This window comes from Aspergillus ruber (genome assembly GCF_000600275.1).
Source record: "Aspergillus ruber CBS 135680 unplaced genomic scaffold scaffold00029, whole genome shotgun sequence".
Taxonomy (NCBI): Eukaryota; Fungi; Ascomycota; class Eurotiomycetes; order Eurotiales; family Aspergillaceae; genus Aspergillus; species Aspergillus ruber.
The window spans coordinates 291,022-310,206 of NW_024467325.1; the positions used below are offsets into that span (position 1 = coordinate 291,022).

Below are 19,185 nucleotides of genomic sequence, written 5' to 3' on the forward strand. Positions count from 1 at the left end.
TCCTCTCCCACCTAGTCACCACAACCACAACTACCTCCTCTTCCTCCTATATCCAAGTCGCCAATATGTCCGCATACCAACAAGAACGCTACATTGCCGAACTCGCCGTCCAGCGCGCGACCATCCTCACCCAAAAGGTCTTCCACGAAAAGGCCAAGGGCACCGTCTCTAAGGACGACAAATCCCCCGTCACCATTGGCGACTTCGGAGCCCAGGCCCTGATCATCCAGGCCATCCGCAAGAACTTCCCCAATGACGAGATCGTCGCCGAGGAAGAGGCCAGCTCCCTCCGCGAGGACAAGGCGCTGAGCGCCGAGATCTACAGATTAAGCAAGGACATCAAGCTGGAGGATGCGGAAAGTGACAACCTGCTTGGCGGCCCATTGCCCAGTGAAGAGGCAATGCTCGACATCATCGACCAGGGCAATAGCAAGGGTGGTGCATCTGGTCGCATCTGGGCGCTTGACCCCATCGACGGTACTAAGGGCTTCCTCCGTGGCGGCCAGTATGCGGTTTGTCTTGGTCTGATGGTGGATGGTGATGTGAAGGTTGGTGCTATTGGGTGCCCCAACCTGCCTGTTGATGACGCCGCGGCGCTCTCTGCGAACATTGGTGCCGACCAGGACGACGGCACTGGCAAAGGTGTGCTCTTCTCCGCCATCCAGGGTCAGGGATCTGCTAGCCGTCCTCTTGCCAACGGTGCGCTTTCTGAGAGCAAGCCTATCTCCATGCGACCTTTGGCGGATATCGCCCAGGCTACCTTCTGCGAGGGTGTGGAGGCCGCTCACTCCGCGCAGGGCGACAATGCTGCTGTTGCTGAGCGCTTGGGTATCAGCAACCCCAGTGTGCGCCTGGACTCACAGGCTAAATACTGCTCTATCGCCAGAGGTGCTGGTGACATCTACCTGCGTCTCCCTGTGAAGAAGGACTATCAGGAGAAGATTTGGGATCACGCTGCTGGTGATCTGATTGTCCGCGAGGCCGGTGGCCAGGTGACGGACATCTACGGTAACCGCTTGGACTTCACCAAGGGCCGGACTCTTGCTGCCAACAAGGGTGTTGTTGCCGCCCCCAAGGCCTTCCAAGACCAGGTTATTGATGCCGTCAAGGTTGTTCTGAAGCTGTAAAGAAAAATTCATGTATGATCTATAATGAGAACCTATAATGATGAATGAGCTTTTTTTGTCATGTCATGCTACGTGTGCCTAGAAATACATTGGATAGATACAACATGCGGGGGAAATAAAAGTGCTTCAATATACATCTCAACGAAAAACCATAACCCAGTAGTGTCCCAATTGCTCCCCGAAGAACAGAAAATTTAGAAAACCGCCAAAATTACCTGATTTTCTTAGCCTTCAATTTGATCGTCTCTCCGTTAATGAAGATACCCTTGCCCTTGTACGGCTCCGGTCTTCTCCATTCCCGAATCTCTGCCGCAAACCTCGTCACCATGTCTTTCTTAACGCCTTCCAGCAGGATACGTGTGGGTTGCGGAGTGCTTGCCTTAACGCCCTCCGGAATACCCAGCTCAACGGGGTGTGAGAAACCGACTTTCAGGTTAATGAATTGTTGGCCGGGATATGTGGGTTCGACCGTGGTTGCTGTGGATTCGATGCTGGCCCTATAACCGACACCAACAAGACTGAGGATACAGATGTGACCTTCCGCAACGCCAAGGATATAGTTCTGTAGGTGCGCACGCATGGTACCTGAAAGTAACAACAATTGTTAGGCCATGATCCAGTCTCCCAAGGAACTCCGAAGTACATACCCCACATGGCACGCTGGTGTTCATTTCCGGAGTCTCTCACAGACACCTTTGCTTTCCGGGTAGCTTCATCATGGGCAACTTCGAGGAAGGGAGGGAGGTCAAGGGTCAATTGGCCTGCAACAACAAAAAAAAAAAAAAAAAAACCCCACAATTAGTCTTGTCTTCCGATGCCCGCAAGGGAATCACAACGAACCTAATGGCCCCTTTATCTCAACCGCAGTCTTCGGAACCTCCTTTGTCCTCCCACGAGCTTGCGTCTGAGGCAGATCAATAAAACTCAATGAAACCTCTGGCGGTACCGAAATCGCGGCGCCGCCAACTCGAGACTGTGCCGGAGCCGTGGTCGAAAAACATTGTGTGCGTCGGGACAGGGAGGCGGCGGGAGAGGTGAACGCGGGCAAGAATCCCTGTTTCAGGGTATTCCGAGAGAGCTGCCTCAAGCAGCTTTGGGGTATGGAGCAGGACATGGCGGCGGTGGTTGCGGTTGACGGAGCGTCTTGGGGTCTCCGACTGTACGAGTGGATTTTACCTTGGTTTCCATATTGGGATTAGTGTAGCTACACGTGATCTTTCTATGGCCCTGTACCTGATGCTTTGCGACTTCATCTCTTCTCAACTATCTCAATTCGGCGTGACGAGTTCATCATGATTATTGCTTTCGTCTAAGATTTATCTGCTGTTATTTTCTTTGATTGTTTTGTACCGATTAATATAATATCTGCATCTTCTATCTACGCTTTCTTTGCTTTATTCCTTCGTTACTGTTGCATAATTTATAAACCTGCTGTGTCTCGATTGTTCCCATTTTTCAACAATTGCGAAATATCTCTTTCTTTCTACATATTCTCCGAGTCAAGGCAGTACCTGACTCCTTACTGACTTCGACCCCGACCTTAACAGCCACAATGAGGACGTCTGGGACATCTGAAATCGCCATGCTATCTTCGTTCATTCTCTTACTCGCATGTTTCCTCATAACCTTTGATTCTGTCAGTGCAACAGCGAATGGTATGTGATATGGTTGCATAATAACCTTGATCTCACTGACAGCAATTAGAGCTGTCTACGCACAATTCATCCAATGACATGGATTTGATCTCGTTCTTGAATACTAAAATTCAGCGGCACGATGTTATATTCACAGAAGCAGTCCAATTACTAGAGTCGATGAAATCTGCTCCATCGTGCAACCGGCTTGCCGCAACCAAACTGGTGACATCCTGCCAATCAATCGGCGGCAAGGGTAGCAGTCTCGGAACGGACAACTACGTGACTTTGGAACGCATTCGTTCATTATATGCGACAAGGCTGGCTATTTGCGAGCTCGATGGAGCTGGAGCATCAATTCCTCCATCGTGTTCCCCGATTGCCGTTCCATCACCGCAGAAGAGAAGTTTCTTCGGATTCCCAGGTAAATATAAATCTCAGGGCGACATTGAAGATATACCGCAGCACCTCCTCGAGTCGTGTCTTAAGTCACTTGAATCGAGACCGCAGTGGTGGACGTCTTATAGCAACAGTAGGCAAAACTCTTTGGTGATTTGCCAAGCGGCGAGGATTGAGGGTGAGAAGGAGGAACTACTTGAATTGCACAAACATATCATCGATGTTACACTCAAACTTAATCATGGTTTTGAGGAGGCGTTGCGGACTGCGGCTGCTGAATCTGTAAAGCAGAAGAAATTTGTCCATGCTATTGATACCATGCGGAACAGATTGACTCGTGAAGTGGAGGACACTGAGACACATTTCAAGCGCTTCATTGGTGGATTATTTCATGATGTCGAGGCCAGCATTGAGTCTGTCGTTTCCAGTGTGACCTCGGCTCTTGGAAGGGTTCACACAGGAACCGCAGCTCTCGAGAAGGTTTGAAACGTTTTATTTTACTGATCAACAAGGATATATCTGACGTACAATAGGATGTCCGGAATGTTTCCCACGAGGTTGATCATCTGCAAGAGACTCTACGGGCTGTCCACGTGGAAACTCTGGCAAGAGGTGAAGAACTAATGAAGGTACATCGACAAGATTCGCATACCCAGATAGAAATTGCATCATCTCTTCGTTCATCCTTGGAGTCGCTTCTGCAAGGCGACATGGTTAGGCTGTCTCGGGAAATGGAAACCTTTGACACTTCACTAGTGAGCATCTGGCTTGGGGATTGGGCTGAGATGGCGACTAATGACAGTAGGAATGGTTACTTGGAAAGATGGGTGCTATTCTACACCAGGAGGCCAAGGTGTCGGAGGTAAGTGACACAGTTCATTTTCATGAACGACTCTGACATCTACAGCGCCTTCGAACCTTCGAATCAATGATAGGACGGTCTGAGATGAAAGCCGAGAACCTGCATAGAGCACAACTGCTGCAATCCAAAGCTATTGCGGCACAATCCCAAGCGCAGGATAATATACAAACTGACATCCGAATCTCCCAAGCATTACTCAATAAAATAACCGCCACTGCAGCCAACCTCCAAGCTATGGTTGATGAGACAGCAACCAAATATCGAGACTCTCCTGCTTTGGGTGGTTTGCATGGGACCTATTCCGCCTGGACGGTCTGTGCTCTGCTTTTCAGCATGCTTGGTACGCAAAATCCAAAGTCTGCCCTGGCAGTGCTTTTTATCGGGATGAGTATGTGTTTTCTTGGTTTCTACTTATTGCTGCTAATACATACTGCTTTAGCTCATCTCATCGTGACGAGGGTAATCTTTTGATGGCCATTTGACCTGTAAACGACTTGTTTATAATGCTGTATCATATACTTTACGCGATATATTTACGACCGGTCACGACTGTACAACAAAATCTCTCATTTTCTATAATCTACGGGATTGCTGAATGTTAACTGCCGAATTCATACGATTTGCCTGTTAATTGGCTCAACCTAGAACCTAGGCAATCGGGATTGATCTTACTTCTATTTACCGTGACAATGTGCTGACGATGGAACAGTGAGACGTAGCTTAGCGTTAGACCTGTCAATGTCTTATGCAACACCTTTGTTGACGCATGCTAGCAGAGTGCGGAGTACTCTGCATTTGCGGGGAATACCATAACCTGCGTATTCTGGTGAGAACCTCGGCATTCTACGATCAACCATGAGTCTTGTAATTTTGAAAGTGGTTGTACTCATTCGGTAAACCGAGATGGCCTGTTACAATCGTGATGCTTCCTATGATTGGAAGCAGCTCTATTGGTGTTGCTTCCGGATCCACAGTCCATGCTTAAATGGTAGTGCTTGGTCGGTATGACAGAACCAAAGCCCTGATAATCGGCATAGATGCTATCCGAGTTGTACTCTCACTGAGTCCACTCCCCTGATGCTAACTCCGAACCAGTCAGCAACCTGAAATTTCCCCGCGTGGGAAATTAACCCTGACGATCCCCGGATTTGTCTCTGGAGACGTTGGAATTAATCCACACTTTGGGTTTTTCCGCACTGCGTTTCGGATATTTTAAACCAAGCATTGACGCATATCCTTGCTGCCTTGGTCGCTTCGCCCTCAATTATGGCGTCAGCAACGGCTTTACTTCGGGAAATCTGTGCTCTCTATTAATTGATCTCTTTACAAAGCTTGGCACGGACACTATGTACGCGTACCTTGTACTCCGTATGGCTGTACAGAGAAGTATGCCCGGTGAACCATTTGCCGAGTACCATGCGGAGCATATTTAATAACGGAGGCGAACCCTTTCACCGTCTGACACTTTGGATATAGACGCAACTCAATCGGGACGATTGACCACGCACTATGGCTCTCCTCCGCTTTCTTGCCCTACTGGCCATGGGCTCGTCAGTCCTGGCCAGCCAAGACGTTTTTCAGTCTCGCTGTACAAACTTTGCGGATAAAATCGATCTACCAAATGTCAAAGTCAACTTCGCCAATTACGTGCCCGGTGGAACGAACCTGTCGCTGGCAGACAACCCATCCACCTGCGGCGAAACCTCTCAGGCTGTGGCTGGGGACCTGTGCCGGGTTGCGATGGCTGTTACGACGTCGAACGCCAGCGAGATTACATTGGAAGCTTGGTTTCCTCGGAACTACACTGGTCGTTTCTTGAGTACGGGTAATGGAGGTCTCGGTGGTTGTATGTGACCCTGCACTGTGATACTCGAGGGACTCTGGCTAACAACGAATAGGCATTCAGTACTATGACCTTGCGTATACAGCTCAATTGGGTTTCGCCGCTGTTGGAGCTAACAATGGTCACAACGGAACGTCGGGTGAACCTTTTTACCAGCATCCTGAGGTCCTGGAGGACTTTGCCTACCGTTCCCTGCACACGGGCGTCGTGGTTGGCAAGCAGCTCACCAAGTTGTTCTACGACGAGGGATTCAAGAAGTCGTATTACTTCGGATGCTCGACTGGTGGCCGGCAAGGATTCAAGTCGGTTCAGAAGTACCCTAACGACTTCGATGGTGTGGTGGCCGGAGCGCCGGCTTTCAACTTCATCAACCTACTTTCATGGAGTGCACACTTCTACCCTATTACCGGCTCCCCATCCTCAGACACCTATCTTTCGCCAGCCCTCTGGAAGGTCGCCCACCAAGAAATCCTCCGACAATGCGATGCCCTAGATGGCGCCAAAGACGGCATCATCGAAGACCCGGACGTCTGCAACCCCGTCCTCGAAACTATCATCTGCAAGTCCAACACAACAAATACCAACCGCTGTCTATCCGGCGCTCAAGCCAACACCGTCCGCCAAGTCCTCTCCCCGCTCTACGGTGCCAACGGAACTCTCCTCTACCCACGCATGCAACCAGGCGCTGAAGTCCTCACCAGCAGCGTCATGTACTCTGGCAAACCCTTCCAATACAGCCAAGACTGGCTCCGCTACGTAACCTACAGCGACCCTAACTACAACGCATCCAACTGGAATGTTCACGACGCCACCGCCGCCCTGAAGCAGAACCCCTACAACATCCAGACCTGGGAAGCGGACCTCACCCCCTTCCGTAGCGCAGGCGGAAAGGTCCTCAGCTACCATGGTCTGCAGGATCAGATGATCAGCTCGGACAACTCGAAGCTGTACTACCGTCGCGTGGCTGAGACCATGAATCTGGCACCCAGCGACCTGGACGAGTTCTACCGCTTCTTCCAGATCAGTGGCATGGGGCACTGCAACGGTGGTGACGGAGCGTATGGAATTGGAAACGGATACGATGCGTACAACGGCGACAAGCCGCAGGATAACGTGCTTATGGCGATGGTGAAGTGGGTTGAAGACGGTGTTGCACCGGAAACGGTTCGCGGTGCGAAGTTTGCGAATGGCCCAGGTTCACAGGTCCAATATGCCCGGAAGCACTGTAGGTTTCCGAAGAGGAATGTGTTCAAGGGGCCGGGGAACTACACTGATGAGAATGCGTGGCAGTGTGTTTAGTGAGTAGTGGTGATGTATATATAATGATAGTCGAGTTTTGTACATATATACCGGATTTCTGCCTTTTATCTGATACATAAATGCATAATTAATTGTGAATACTCAGAAACTCGACACCTCGGTTCCTCATCGCTCTGGTATTGCAGGCCACCCGTCCGTGAAGGTAGAGATCTGTTAGCCGAAGGGAAACAGCGTGACTACCTTGAATTGTGCGGTCAGAGTGTGCCCTCCCTCAGCTGAGCCAAGCTCACTCCTAAGCTGAACCTATATCCAAGCGACTGGTGTCTATTTGGATTTCATGCAGCATCCCACCAACTGCCTTAGTACTAGCTCTGTTCTTCAGCTGGACCTCACAAACTAAGCAGCCGTGTTCGTGCCCAGTGAGCTACCAATTAATTGTATTGATATGCCAGTCTTTCCTGTAACTAGCTAATCTACTTGGCGTAGTCCTACAGTAGAGATAAAACAATAGAGCTCAACCCGACCAATCAGGGCCAATATTTAACGAGCCAATCACAAGGTGCCCCTGCGTAGGTGCCATCGGCGATATCGCTCTCCGCGATAACTAGCGCTGAATCAGCGGCTCGAGTAACTTAGTTACAGTCTAGGCTTAGTCTAGTCTACATTTCATTGTTTGCCATCTGTCTATTAACCAATTCCTTTACTCTCCTACTTAAATAACACAACTCAATATATAAGCTATGGCCGGCGAAGATGAGTTCGCGCAGACCAGAGGCGGCGATGATCTCTTTGACGATGAAATCATCCCAGTTTCCGCGGAGCAACAGCAAGTATCCTCAGACGTCGCCCCGCAGGAAGTACCCGAGACTATAAACAAGCCAGACGATACACCGACTGAGTCACCAGCTGTTTCACCAGCTCCCATACAGACACCAACCGGCCCGCGGCGCGGGGGTGAGAGGGGGAGAGGGCGGGGTCGCGGGAGAGGTCGCGGAGGGAGGGGGTCAAATGCTCCGGGGAGAAAGGATGATGGTGGGAATAAGAAGGCTGTCGAGGGTACACCTGAGCCTGAGGGTGGAACTATAGAGGCGGAGAAGAAAGTTGAAGAGAAGGAGGATGACGCTTCGTCGGAGTCAAAGGGGCCTGCGTCGAATGGCGGAGCTGAGGGATTGCGTGTACCGGCTGTCCGTGGGGATCGCAGTGCGACGGGTGGGATTAAGAAGGTATGCCCTTTGATGTCATGTCCGATGAACTAGTGTAGCTGACGAAACAGCCCAAACTTACCGAAGAACAACTCACCCAACGAATGGCAGCCGCCAAAGAAAACGCTGCCAAGTTATCCGCCGCTCACGCCCGCGCAGAAGCTGACCAAGCATCCTTCCTCGAACGCGAGAAAGTTGCCGATGAAAAACGTCGCCAAGAGCGCGCGAACCGTCGTGTGATGGACTCGGAGCGAGAACGTAACCGCCAGCGGAAAATGAATGCTTTGAACGGACGGGAGTGGGACGCTACTAAGCAGGAGGAAGACTATAATCCTCGGGGTGGGAAGGGTGGTTTCCGGCGTGGAATGCACGGTGGTGTTTCGGGTTATGCTCGACGGGACTTTGATGATGGTCGTCCGGATGAGAACCCAAGGGACAACCAGGGAGGCCATCGCGGTAATCGCGGCCGAGGACGTGGTAGGGGTGGACGAGGACGGAACAACTCTCGCGGACCGCGGAGGGATGGTTGGCAACCCGATAATGCTTTCGAGAAGCCTGCTGCTGCGACAAATGAAACGAAAACCCCGACGCCTGCGCCGGCTGCTGGCAATGAAGCCGAGTTCCCTGCTCTTCCAGGCGCCAAAGACCCTCCGACAGACGCCAAACCAAACTGGGCTGCCGCTGCTAAGAAGATTGAACCTAGCTGGTCGCCTGTGGAGGGATCCACATGGGCAGACGAAGTCGAGGCGCAGTAATCGTCTCGCATACTATATACCTCTCTTTTGATGATATATTCTTGCTACATGTCCCGTGACGATTTTGATATCCCTGACATTACTATATGTTTTTTCTTCGTTTTGATACTTGTACGAGACTATATAGGACTGGGGTGCAATTTTGGTTATATATAATACAATTCTGACCAGGTTCGATACGACTCCAGGGAACTTATTCCCTCTTAAGACAATTTATCAATCTTATCAATCGATCAATGACCTAACCCCGGACAACAACAACCTAGCCAATCACAATCCAAAAATGCAATCATAGTGAAGTCACTCAGTTAAATTGTTTGTATACTAGGGGCGATGGCAATGGCAATGCCTTTGTTTCAAACACCTCATCCATTTCCCTGACCCATCTGATCCCACACCTAAACCAGTTACAAGCTCCGCTTATATCCCATACTATTCTACACAAAAGTATTACAAAATGGCCGACGCATACCCCGAAACCAAGCAAAGCTCCCGCGGCAACCACCCCCGAACCTCGACCCTAGGCGGCGCCAGCGCAGTCCCAACCCCAGCGAACAACACTGGCGGCGGCACAGGCTGGGGTGATAAAGGTTTCTTCAAGGGTGGCTCGCAGGGTACTGGTCATGTAGCCGTAAGCTCTCCTCTCTCCGTTTATCCTAACCCTCAAAGCATCAACAACCGAGAAAGAAAGGATACTAATAAGACGGACGGGACAGCCCCCCAACGCTCAAGCAACCTTCGGCGAATACCTCCCCCTACAAGAACAAAAAGGTGCCGCAACGTCCAAATTTGCACAACGCGCCACGGATATGAACATGGATATATCAGGGGAGGGCTCAAACACGAGTTGTCAGACTGAGGACCACAGCTTTATGTGTCATCGGCCGGGGAATTCGGATACGTTGCCGGGGTGGTCGAAGGCGAAGAATGCGGTTGAAGCGACGTATGACTTCCTTGCTTTCCAAACTAAATGAGTGAATTGATGATGATTAGTGGGGATGGTGCTGATGTGTTTTGTGGTCTTAGGTTGCATGGGCAGGGGAGATAGGGTGTGGATTGGGTTTTGTTATGATTGTTGTGTTTTGCATGAGAAATTGGATAATTACTTGTTTGTACTTAATGCATGAAATTGAGCTGCTATAATATATTACATATAGTATGCTACTCCACCTTGGAACCCTTCCCCTTAATACGATCCCGCAACGCGACAACTTTACCAAAGATCTTTCCCTTGAAGGTTTGCGCTGTGAGAGCAGCCGCCTCATCCGCTGCAACAAAACGACGAACCAGCAAGTTGAAGATACTCCCAAAAGCAAGCGCGATGACAGTACTCGTCAGGATAATCACGTTATACGGCATACTGAAATCCGGCGTCGGTAGGGGAAGAAGAAGGCTTGTCGTGCGAATGTAGACGGGGGAGTAATATTCGTATGACTGGGCTTGGTCCCGCAGCCCTAAGAGTCTGATTACTGCAGGCGCAACGTTAAAGCCTCGGTTGGCGTCGGGGGGATACTCCGTGTAACGCAGGACGGCTTTCTCAAAGTCGTATGTCAATGTCACGGTTGAAGCGGCGGGGACGAACAAAGCGAGTTCGAGTTGCGTACCACGTTCGCGGTCAATGGCTGGACGATAAAAGGTCTCTTTGACGATTTGGGATACCGGGACTGAGCGACGGATACCATCACGGCCGATTATGGTCGCCTGTAATGTGTGCACGTAGGGTCGTAAGAACCAAGGCAGGGTCTCGAAATAAATGAAGTCGACTGAGCTTGAGTTCGATGGGTTGTCGAAAATGATTCGCATGCCGCCGCGTTCCTGACCATGACCAACAATCGTCCGCTCGGCGCTTAGGGCTGGCTCATCTAGCGGCACCTGGGTGAGAGCTTCCTGCTCAGGAATAATTAAGTCAAATGGGCTTGATGGCTCCAAGTTAAAGCAGCGGGAAAGGCCATCGGGGTTCCTGGTTTCGGACGCCCCAGGAGAAGTGATAACCCCTCTTTCATGCGGCACTCGAAGACAAACTGTCTCTTTGCCTGGGTTCTCATCCTCTGTGAGAGGGCAGACACCACTGATAGTACGTCCAAAGATCTCTTGTAGACTCCAGCCTTTTTCTGCAGTATTTTCCAGAGGATAACAGGTATCATCGGCGTCATAGGGTTTAGAAGTGTCACAAACAAGTTGCTCATTAGGGATCGGGCGTGGAATCGGGTTATCTGTCACCGTTAACAGGGGGTAACATTACTACTAACCGGCGTAATATTTACCTCGTGGTCGTTTCGATCGATCAATATCAAGCACCATATCAACAGTCTGTTCAATCTGCACCATACACTCGCCAGATTCAGGACAGACTGGACGCACATCAACTGCCATACTCTGCCATGACGCATCGAATAATTTGTGTCCATCGAATAGACTAGAGACACCAGCCTTCCCCTTACAAGGAAGAAGCTTCAGAAAAGGGGTGAGATTCTCCGTACAAACAACTTCACCCGGAAGCGTCCCATGGAGAAGATGCAGTTGACTAGACGAATGATGGGCAGCAGGCTCAAAGGATGCGATTGGCCGTGTAGTTCGAGTAGAATCGATAAAGTTCATTGACGCACAGAAAAGACCTGACAAGGACTGGGTCAAGGTGATCCATTTCGCGAATGCCCTTCAACGACTCAGCATTAGTTTTCCCGGAATCCAGTCCAGGTTCTGAGACAACATACCCATCATCATCCGGAGCATCAATCCACGCCCACAATTCCACACCAGTATTGCCCTCCTTAGACCCATTCCACGGCCTTGAGCCCCAACTCTCGGCATCCCATCTTCCCGTCGTAAACCGGAGGTGTAATTCCTTGGTATTCGCGTGTTGTAGGATTTGGCCAAGCGCACGAGGGAAGTATCGAAAATGCCGCTGTTCAAAGGACTCTTGCGACGTATTACTGCGGAAGTTGAACGAAGCTAGCAGGGAGGATTGCGGCAATGGTTGGAGGACGAGGCCTTCGTGGTAGTCCGAGTCCGGTGCGGCGGAGGTGAGCGTGGACAGCACCGCCAGGAAGAGCAGAGGAAGTAGGAAGAGGACCGTCATCACGTCATTCTTGCCGTAAAGCTCCCTCAGAAAATAATTCAATGAGGACCTGACTTGTTTGGCTCGTCAATAGACCATGCGGCGAGAGTGTCGAGGAGTTTGGATTGGGGGTTCTGGCGGTTGGGGTTGGCACAACTCAGCACCGTTTTGTCCCTGACACCTGCCTTTGGAAAGAAACACACGAGGTCGAACAATCTCCGTCTTTCTAGCTATTAAGTCAACGGTTTCTCTCAATTACAAGCATCGACGACTCAGTTGCCAAAAGGGGCCACTCAAGCGCAGCCGCGCCTAACGCTTCACCGCCCGCCAAGCGCCATCGTCGCAAAAAGACATCATTCAGCGCGACAGCTTAAGTTCTTATCATACCAACAAAACAGCGAGCAAATTGCTCCGGAGGACTCTTTTACCGGTCACCGCGCATTCGGTTTATTTCTCTCTTTGACAATGGCGGCGGAACAAAGAAAGCTGCTCGAGCAGCTCATGGGAGGTAAGCCATCCACAAATCTCAACTCAAGTGCAAAGAAAGTCAAAGAAAGCTAACAAAGACCTCTCTAACAACAGCGGACAACCTCGTCGGAACCGGAGCACCCTCGCGTAATGCCCAGTTATCCATCACCGATTCAAAAGTCTGTCGCTCGTACCTGGTCGGAACCTGCCCGCACGATCTTTTCACGAATACCAAGCAGGACCTCGGTCCTTGTCCCAAGGTGCACAGCGAGGGTCTAAAGACGGAGTACGAGCTTGCGTCCGCTGGGGAAAAGGCGAAATGGGGGTTTGACTTTGACTACATGCGCGACATGCAGAAGTATATCGATGATTGTGATCGGAGAATTGATTCTGCTCAGCGGCGCTTGGAGAAGACGCCGGATGAGATTCGGCAGACGAACAATCTTGTAAGCCCTCCCTACCCACCGTTCATTGTTCAATTTTAACAATACTAGTTGAAACAAATTTCCGACCTCTCCAAAACAATCAACACAGGTCTCCTCGAGGTCTCCGTCCTCGGAGAAACAGGCTCCGTCGCCCTCGCCCTCAACGAACTCCACAAGATCCGCACCGCCAAACACCAAAAGGAAACTTGTGAGCGCGAACTCAAAAACCTCCAAGATACCTCCGGCCCCTCTGGCCACCAGAAACTGCAAGTCTGCGATGTGTGCGGCGCATACCTCAGTCGACTGGATAACGACCGTCGTCTGGCGGATCACTTCTTCGGAAAGATGCACATGGGATACTCGGATATGCGCAAGGGTTGGAAGAAGCTTAGTGAGGAGCTTAAGGGACGGCCGCCGCCGGTCCGGCACCATGATGATGAGGATGGTGGCTGGGGTGGCGGAGGTGGTGGACGTGGTGGTAGAGGGCCGAGGTATGGTGGTGGTGGTGGATATAGGAAACGGGGACGGTGGTAAATGGCTATCTTTGGAGCTTTTGATATTTCGTTTTTTGCTGGGTATAAGCATAGCGCAGGCGTTAGTGCGTTTGTATCTACCATATTCCAACACATAATGGATGATTTGGAAATTGAATGTCCGCGTAGAACTCTTATGCGTCCAAACAATCCAAGAAAACAAGGATTACACTGCTGCCTACATTCAAGGAATAAAACGACAAGCTTCACAACGTAATTAATAGTCCTTGTTTGGCATAACAGGAAAGAGAGGAATGAGCAGAGAATTAAAAAAACATCCCAACATAACCACCCTGTCCAATCTCACTAACGAGATAATATCATAATAACGACGCCATACCAACAAAACTATAAGCCACGCCTTGATACACAGAAGAAAAAGAAAATCGAAAATTCCAAGTCAATGTTGAACATTATTTACATATACAGAACCTTCTTATGACGCACCATGTCCATTAGTCGTAGCATGGAACAGCGCCTCAGTCAACGCCTGGTAGCTGGACGCAGCATCTGGTTGTCGGGAGAGGATATCCCGTACCACCAATAGCTGGGAGGCATCCGCATTGGGTGCTTGTTGAAGGAGCTGTTGAATCGCAGGGGCATGTGCCTGAGGTCCTAGCACTTGGATGGCGGCGGGAAGGCCAGTAGAAGGCTGAGGGGCAGAGACGTTGGGTTGATAGTGGTGGAATTGACCCGCTGGGGGAGCATGTTGTTGTTGCTGCGGTGGCGGCTGGGCATATTGTGATGCTTGTGCAAGAGTTGGTGCGCCAGGGAAAGGTGCTGGCGTAGTGGGAGATACTTGAGCTGGATGCTGCTGTCCCGTCAACGTATACGGAGCCTGCTGAGGCGTAGGCGCAGCATTAGTCAACGGACTTGCGGTGTTTGCGGGTTCCTGGCTCGGGTGATGCGACGGAGGCTGTACAGAAGGACGGTTTGAGACACCAGTCTTGACGACAAAGACAGCCAGCAGAATCCGTTCCTGCAGAGAATCATCAAGGGAGTTGTTTTCTAGCAGCTCCAGGAAGTCGGGCTTCTTCGTTGTCCCAGCCTCAACCGGGATGAGGTACGTATCCGTAACGGACGGCAATGGGTGCTTTCCAATGACACCGTACCTCTTGCGGTCTGCGAAGTAGTTGAATAGGTTGTCGAATCCTGCGCGCTCCTTCGGGTTCTCAGGAGCATTGATGGACATAACGACGACATCTGTTGACGTGCTGAACCGTAGGCCACAGAGATAGTTGCTGGCCAGCTGGATTTCTATCCTGCCGTTGATCAGCAACGTTGGCGGCGCGAGCTGGCTCCATGGTAAACTTTCACTCAGGTCGGCACCACCAACATGCTTTGCTGCTGATGAGAACTCTCCAATGGGATTCATCACCACTTTGCCACGCCACACAAATTCCTCGTCGTTGTACTCCTTGGGGGAGTATGGAGGCGAGTCGGGTTCATCATCATCCCTCAGTAGGTTATCGATCTCTGCATCAGCCTGAACCTTTGCACCTGATACAGGTTCTCGGATATGCGTAGCAACCTCTGGGAAGACCTGGTCATCATGACCGGGGGAATGAGCGAAATGCTGGTCGTGTGAATATCCATCGGTGTCAATGGGTCGTGGCTTGCCGGCTCGTCGGTCTTCGTTCGGCTTGCGACGCTGCTGGTTATCGGGGCTGGGGCTTCCGTCAGTCATGCGACGAGCTGGAGCCGTCGAGAAAACAGGTTCGCTTGAAACGTGGTCGTCCTCTTCAACCAGTTCCTCGCCCTTATGTGTCCGTCTAATCCTTGGCCCTTGCTCTTGAGTGGCGATGATGTGCTGACGCTCCGCTTCTCGTTTGATCTCAGCATCCTTTTGCTGGAGCTCTTTGCTCGCCATGTCCTGGGAACTCATCTTGGATAGAGTATCTGGGAGCAGATTGCCTACGAGCAAACTATCCCGTAGGGACGTGTTCTTCTTTACGTTGAACAAGATCGTCCGAAGCTGTGACTTATACTGTTCCGTTGGTTCCCCGGATCCTCCGCAGAGATTTTGATACATAGCATGCTCGATCGACATACCGAGCTGCCCGGCAATCTCCTCCACTCTCTTACCCTTAGGTAATTTGAAAGAGTCTTGCTTCCGCACATTAGAAACCTGTTCTACAAATAGCTTGACTAGAGCACTGGCAACAGTTTTCCGGGCTGGGTTTGTAATCTCCTCCAGTGTGCCCGGCCCCTCAAATGCTTTCTCAGTGACAGAGCTCTGGCGAGATGACGGCGCGTTAGTCGTAGTTTTTCTGTGCGGTGTTGCTTCCTTTGTTGGAGGCGATGCTTGTTTTGGAGGCGATACTTTTGTTGGGGGCGATACTTTTGTTGGGGGCGATACTTTTTGCTGTTTCGGTTTGGGACCCTAAACAACAGTCAGTCAATGAAACTTGGTTGGGAATGACAAATTACTTACAGCTTCAGATTGTGGACTCTCTTGGTGTTCATCAAACTTGCGCTTGGGAGTGCTGGCCGATACAGCATCACCGGCATGGCCGTTTTCCTCAATTGCATGCGGCACGGTTGGGGGGACAGAAGGAGCCGAACTCGGGGTCTGAGCTTTGACCGAAGCAGCTGGTGTACTTTCTTCTGTCTTGGCCTCACTTGGTCTGCCTCTTCTGCCACCCTTTTTGCCCTTTCTGCGCCGTGATTTTTTCTCCTCGGCTTCTTTGCGTCTTCTCTCGGCGACCTCCTCCCAGGGCTTCTCGCCGCGCGCCATTCTTTCCAGAAGCTCCTTGTGGTTTTCCGGCTTGCACTGCTCGCAGAAGTACTGATCCGGTTCCTCTCCTTTGGCGAACTTGAGACCCATGCAGTCGTTGTGTTGCCATGCTGAGCACTGGTCACAACAGATCATGTCGCGTTCGACATCTTCCTCCTCCTCGTATTCTCCACAGATACATCTTATGAGTTCCTCCTCGTCCTCCTCCTCTTCTTCTTCTCCTTCGCTAGGTCCAGGCGTCGGCTCGGCGGAGGGCTTGGAGGACTTGTCTTTCGATAGTGACTTGGACTTCGATTTCTTCATGGGTGTTTCGGTGACCATATCGAGGTTCTTGTGCTGGCCTTTCGTTGAACGGCCAGAACGTCGCGGCTCATCTGTTGTATCTTGCAGTTAGCATTCTATCCATTCATATTTGGGGGGGGGGCCCGTGCCCTAGGCCGCCTTCTGCCTTGCCTCCGTTTCTGAGGTGGGCTTCGTGCTGCCATGGCGCAGGGACCATTATACGATTGCTTACCAGCCATAATGCAAATACTCGGGTATTTCTACGACGCTTTGTAGACTGTGCTCAGAGCTGGCTGTGCGCGCCCACCCAACAGCTTTCTTTCTACGGGGACAGGGGGTGTAATGTGTGTGCGCTAAAGAGTAACACCCAAGGGAAAGACACGCCAGGTCAAAGGCACGAGTCACCCGGTTTGCGAGTATTACTTGAACTTTTGCTTCTCGTTCAACTAGATCCTCTGGATTTGTTGAGAACTGCGACTTGTATTCACTGTAGCAGAACGACTGCGAAGAAGTCTGTCGCGTGTCGCAGTCTCGAGGAATCGGCGTAAGCGGGGTCGCGTGAAAAGCCTGTCCTGAACTTGATAGTATGAGACTGGATCTGAATCGCGTAGATGGTAGAAAAAGATATTCGATAAAGCTAGCGTGGCTCTTCAATAGTACCAGCACTCAAGCACAGAATTGATAGAGGAATGGGCGATGGATGGTTGATGGAATGAAGAGGAAAGAGCGAGAGAAACGAGAGGGTCGAGCGGCCGCGACTGCGTCATGACTAAGCCATCACGTGCATGAGGCTCGGCGGGGAGCGAGTTAGCAGCTTGGCAGACGCCACCGGGATTTTTCTGTCGCGTTTCCTCACTAACTTGTAGGCGTGGCCAGCTCCTCGCCGCTTCTCCACATAAGCACGACACACACCCCTTCTTTTCTGCACCTACCACGTTTACCTCCTATTTGCTTGTGACTGATCTGACGAATTCCCCCGTTACGAATTACCGATTAACGCTATCCGATTACTCTATCGACACGAATTACGTCCGCAATGGCAGACATCCGAAAATTACTCCGGAACGAGCTCGCCACTCGCAAGGGCACCACCCAAACAGGGAATACAACAAACCGCGTCACCAAAAAGAGAAAGGTGGATGTTGGCGATGACTCGATACGCAAAAAGATAAAACCTGCTGGAATGACGGCACAGCAGGAGGCATCACAAGCAATACAACCCCCGAGCGCTCAGGATCTCGGGGAAGACGCAGAAAAAGAAACCGCTGGTCCGGAATTTCCATCAGAGCCGGAAGACGAGCAAGAAGCCAAAGACACGGACCAATCCGATGAGAAACCCTCCGCAAACGAGCCCCAGACCGTTGACGAAGATGAATGGGCGGCTTTTGAACGGGAAGTTGCGGAACCGTCGCGCGCTCCACAAGCACCCGCTGCCATTGCCGCACCAGCCACGATATCAGCAGCGCCAATAACTGCAGAGCAAATTGCTGAACAGAATGAAAAGGTTAAAAACACTACGCAAACGCGCGAAGCTCAAGCAGAGGGTGAACGCGAGGACGCAGCACGATTCATGGAGGACGAGTTCGATGAGATGGAGCAACTGGAAGAACGTGTGAGACGAATGAAACAAAAACGGGAGGAACTCAGAGCTAAGCGGGCTTCGGAAGAAGCGGAGTCGGTGCCGCCCCCTGCGAGGGAGTCCGATGGAAACGCAAATGACGAGGACGACAACGATGATGACGATGACGATGATGATTGGGATGACTGGCGATTCAAGTAATGCTACGGCTGGCCTGCATTGGAAAAATCAGGTTTGAAGGAACGGTGGGAGGGCCACCGCAGAGAAAAGGGAGGTCTTGAATTAACCATATAATATTGATACCCCATAAACCGAATGATGAAACTACATGAAATGGACAGAAAAAGGACTTGCTAATGTCCACTAATGTTAATGTGCCGGTGTATCTTTCGAAGACAGTCTTGGTCATATTCATCTTTGGGAGGAAATTGAAGCATCCAGTTGCATTGTCTAGTTAGCGTGTGTAATTGTACCTTAATATTTAATGCTTCTTATATGATAATCTCAGTTTTAAGTCTCTGGTTGGTCTTTATTATTTTCTAAATATTATTGCCCGTGGGGAGATTGCATTGGTTTGACGTTGATTTATATATTTAGCCCTAAACAAGTTGGCCACGACGCGCAGACCTGGAGAATTTCACTTCTTCGTTTGGAGTACGCAAGTAAAAGCCAAGACCACTAAATAGATGTCCTGGAGATAGTTGACAAAGCTAACGCATGTGTCATACTACTACAAATATCTTGCAACCCATTCGACTTCCTCATTCTTTTCAACCTCTGGCGAATACATATGATTTGCCGGCGTATGAGCCGAAGTACCTGTCCCAGTTTTTTTCAACAACTAGGATCCTTCCCTGTGCTACGTAATGGGTACTATCATTGCATAAGCTTAGAATGGTGCTTTTGCATAATCAGACGAAGATGTCGTTTGCCACCAACCGGATTTTTCATGTTCCTCCTTGAAGTTTATGCGTCTTTCTTCCGCGTTCTTATATGGACTTCACTGCGTGGGATATTTGAA

At 50.6% G+C, this 19,185-nt stretch overlaps 10 protein-coding genes across 10 annotated transcripts; 7 read left to right on the forward strand and 3 right to left on the reverse strand.

The window, feature by feature from the left end:
* Positions 1-65: 65 nt before the first annotated feature.
* EURHEDRAFT_463420 (3'(2'),5'-bisphosphate nucleotidase) lies at positions 66-1,127 on the forward strand (the record flags this gene model as incomplete). Its single annotated transcript, XM_040784878.1, has 1 exon — positions 66-1,127. One exon carries the CDS (start codon positions 66-68, stop codon positions 1,125-1,127), a length of 1,062 nt encoding a protein of 353 aa, XP_040635828.1.
* Positions 1,037-2,267, reverse strand: EURHEDRAFT_415851 (mitochondrial 54S ribosomal protein uL6m). Its single transcript, XM_040782795.1, has 3 exons — positions 1,968-2,267; positions 1,775-1,888; positions 1,037-1,712 (listed from the first exon to the last, which is right to left on the reverse strand). The coding sequence occupies exons 1-3, from the start codon at positions 2,239-2,241 to the stop codon at positions 1,339-1,341; spliced, it is 762 nt and encodes a 253-aa protein (XP_040635829.1). The 5' UTR covers positions 2,242-2,267; the 3' UTR covers positions 1,037-1,338.
* Positions 2,268-2,404: 137 nt separating this feature from the next.
* Positions 2,405-4,663, forward strand: EURHEDRAFT_389070 (putative nuclear membrane fusion protein Kar5). The gene is made up of 6 exons (XM_040779762.1): positions 2,405-2,782; positions 2,832-3,640; positions 3,694-3,915; positions 3,966-4,022; positions 4,068-4,410; positions 4,462-4,663. Exons 1-6 carry the CDS (start codon positions 2,680-2,682, stop codon positions 4,491-4,493), a joined length of 1,566 nt encoding a protein of 521 aa, XP_040635830.1. The 5' UTR covers positions 2,405-2,679; the 3' UTR covers positions 4,494-4,663.
* Positions 4,664-5,470: 807 nt separating this feature from the next.
* On the forward strand, positions 5,471-7,218 carry faeB-2 (putative feruloyl esterase). The gene is made up of 2 exons (XM_040785557.1): positions 5,471-5,868; positions 5,921-7,218. Exons 1-2 carry the CDS (start codon positions 5,532-5,534, stop codon positions 7,162-7,164), a joined length of 1,581 nt encoding a protein of 526 aa, XP_040635831.1. The 5' UTR covers positions 5,471-5,531; the 3' UTR covers positions 7,165-7,218.
* A 647-nt stretch (positions 7,219-7,865) lies between these two features.
* On the forward strand, positions 7,866-9,082 carry EURHEDRAFT_380513 (uncharacterized protein; the record flags this gene model as incomplete). Its single annotated transcript, XM_040779304.1, has 2 exons — positions 7,866-8,348; positions 8,399-9,082. The coding sequence occupies 2 exons, from the start codon at positions 7,866-7,868 to the stop codon at positions 9,080-9,082; spliced, it is 1,167 nt and encodes a 388-aa protein (XP_040635832.1).
* A 457-nt stretch (positions 9,083-9,539) lies between these two features.
* On the forward strand, positions 9,540-10,056 carry EURHEDRAFT_380514 (uncharacterized protein; the record flags this gene model as incomplete). Its single annotated transcript, XM_040779305.1, has 2 exons — positions 9,540-9,713; positions 9,799-10,056. 2 exons carry the CDS (start codon positions 9,540-9,542, stop codon positions 10,054-10,056), a joined length of 432 nt encoding a protein of 143 aa, XP_040635833.1.
* Positions 10,057-10,186: 130 nt separating this feature from the next.
* Positions 10,187-12,390, reverse strand: gpi16 (GPI-anchor transamidase subunit GPI16). Its single transcript, XM_040782796.1, has 3 exons — positions 11,797-12,390; positions 11,347-11,738; positions 10,187-11,295 (listed from the first exon to the last, which is right to left on the reverse strand). The coding sequence occupies exons 1-3, from the start codon at positions 12,159-12,161 to the stop codon at positions 10,244-10,246; spliced, it is 1,809 nt and encodes a 602-aa protein (XP_040635834.1). The 5' UTR covers positions 12,162-12,390; the 3' UTR covers positions 10,187-10,243.
* A 129-nt stretch (positions 12,391-12,519) lies between these two features.
* Positions 12,520-13,734, forward strand: EURHEDRAFT_415856 (LUC7 domain-containing protein). Its single transcript, XM_040782797.1, has 3 exons — positions 12,520-12,648; positions 12,723-13,054; positions 13,103-13,734. Exons 1-3 carry the CDS (start codon positions 12,606-12,608, stop codon positions 13,565-13,567), a joined length of 840 nt encoding a protein of 279 aa, XP_040635835.1. The 5' UTR covers positions 12,520-12,605; the 3' UTR covers positions 13,568-13,734.
* A 268-nt stretch (positions 13,735-14,002) lies between these two features.
* Positions 14,003-16,824, reverse strand: EURHEDRAFT_405530 (putative PHD finger domain protein; the record flags this gene model as incomplete). Its single annotated transcript, XM_040780389.1, has 3 exons — positions 14,003-15,949; positions 16,001-16,677; positions 16,818-16,824. 3 exons carry the CDS (start codon positions 16,822-16,824, stop codon positions 14,003-14,005), a joined length of 2,631 nt encoding a protein of 876 aa, XP_040635836.1.
* A 631-nt stretch (positions 16,825-17,455) lies between these two features.
* Positions 17,456-18,690, forward strand: EURHEDRAFT_415858 (uncharacterized protein). The gene has a single exon (XM_040782798.1). The coding sequence runs from the start codon at positions 17,622-17,624 to the stop codon at positions 18,363-18,365; it is 744 nt and encodes a 247-aa protein (XP_040635837.1). The 5' UTR covers positions 17,456-17,621; the 3' UTR covers positions 18,366-18,690.
* Positions 18,691-19,185: the final 495 nt, after the last annotated feature.

What these genes read in the sequence shown, in the direction of transcription:
- EURHEDRAFT_415851 (XM_040782795.1), bottom strand. Translation starts at nt 2,241, where the DNA reads ATGTCCTGCTCCATACCCCAAAGCTGCTTGAGGCAGCTCTCTCGGAAT. An exon ending in TGAGATAAAGGGGCCATTAG is followed by an intron (nt 1,889 to 1,967) that starts GTTCGTTGTGAT and finishes TTGTTGTTGCAG; the next exon opens with GCCAATTGACCCTTGACCTC. An exon ending in ACACCAGCGTGCCATGTGGG is followed by an intron (nt 1,713 to 1,774) that starts GTATGTACTTCG and finishes TGTTACTTTCAG; the next exon opens with GTACCATGCGTGCGCACCTA.
- EURHEDRAFT_415856 (XM_040782797.1), top strand. Translation starts at nt 12,606, where the DNA reads ATGGCGGCGGAACAAAGAAAGCTGCTCGAGCAGCTCATGGGAG. An exon ending in GCTCGAGCAGCTCATGGGAG is followed by an intron (nt 12,649 to 12,722) that starts GTAAGCCATCCA and finishes CTCTAACAACAG; the next exon opens with CGGACAACCTCGTCGGAACC. An exon ending in TTCGGCAGACGAACAATCTT is followed by an intron (nt 13,055 to 13,102) that starts GTAAGCCCTCCC and finishes TAACAATACTAG; the next exon opens with TTGAAACAAATTTCCGACCT.
- faeB-2 (XM_040785557.1), top strand. Translation starts at nt 5,532, where the DNA reads ATGGCTCTCCTCCGCTTTCTTGCCCTACTGGCCATGGGCTCGTCAGTC. An exon ending in TAATGGAGGTCTCGGTGGTT is followed by an intron (nt 5,869 to 5,920) that starts GTATGTGACCCT and finishes AACAACGAATAG; the next exon opens with GCATTCAGTACTATGACCTT.
- EURHEDRAFT_415858 (XM_040782798.1), top strand. Translation starts at nt 17,622, where the DNA reads ATGGCAGACATCCGAAAATTACTCCGGAACGAGCTCGCCACTCGCAAG.
- EURHEDRAFT_389070 (XM_040779762.1), top strand. Translation starts at nt 2,680, where the DNA reads ATGAGGACGTCTGGGACATCTGAAATCGCCATGCTATCTTCGTTCATT. An exon ending in GAACCGCAGCTCTCGAGAAG is followed by an intron (nt 3,641 to 3,693) that starts GTTTGAAACGTT and finishes GACGTACAATAG; the next exon opens with GATGTCCGGAATGTTTCCCA. An exon ending in AGGAGGCCAAGGTGTCGGAG is followed by an intron (nt 4,023 to 4,067) that starts GTAAGTGACACA and finishes TGACATCTACAG; the next exon opens with CGCCTTCGAACCTTCGAATC.
- gpi16 (XM_040782796.1), bottom strand. Translation starts at nt 12,161, where the DNA reads ATGACGGTCCTCTTCCTACTTCCTCTGCTCTTCCTGGCGGTGCTGTCC. An exon ending in GATGCTCCGGATGATGATGG is followed by an intron (nt 11,739 to 11,796) that starts GTATGTTGTCTC and finishes GAGTCGTTGAAG; the next exon opens with GGCATTCGCGAAATGGATCA. An exon ending in TCGATCGAAACGACCACGAG is followed by an intron (nt 11,296 to 11,346) that starts GTAAATATTACG and finishes TAACGGTGACAG; the next exon opens with ATAACCCGATTCCACGCCCG.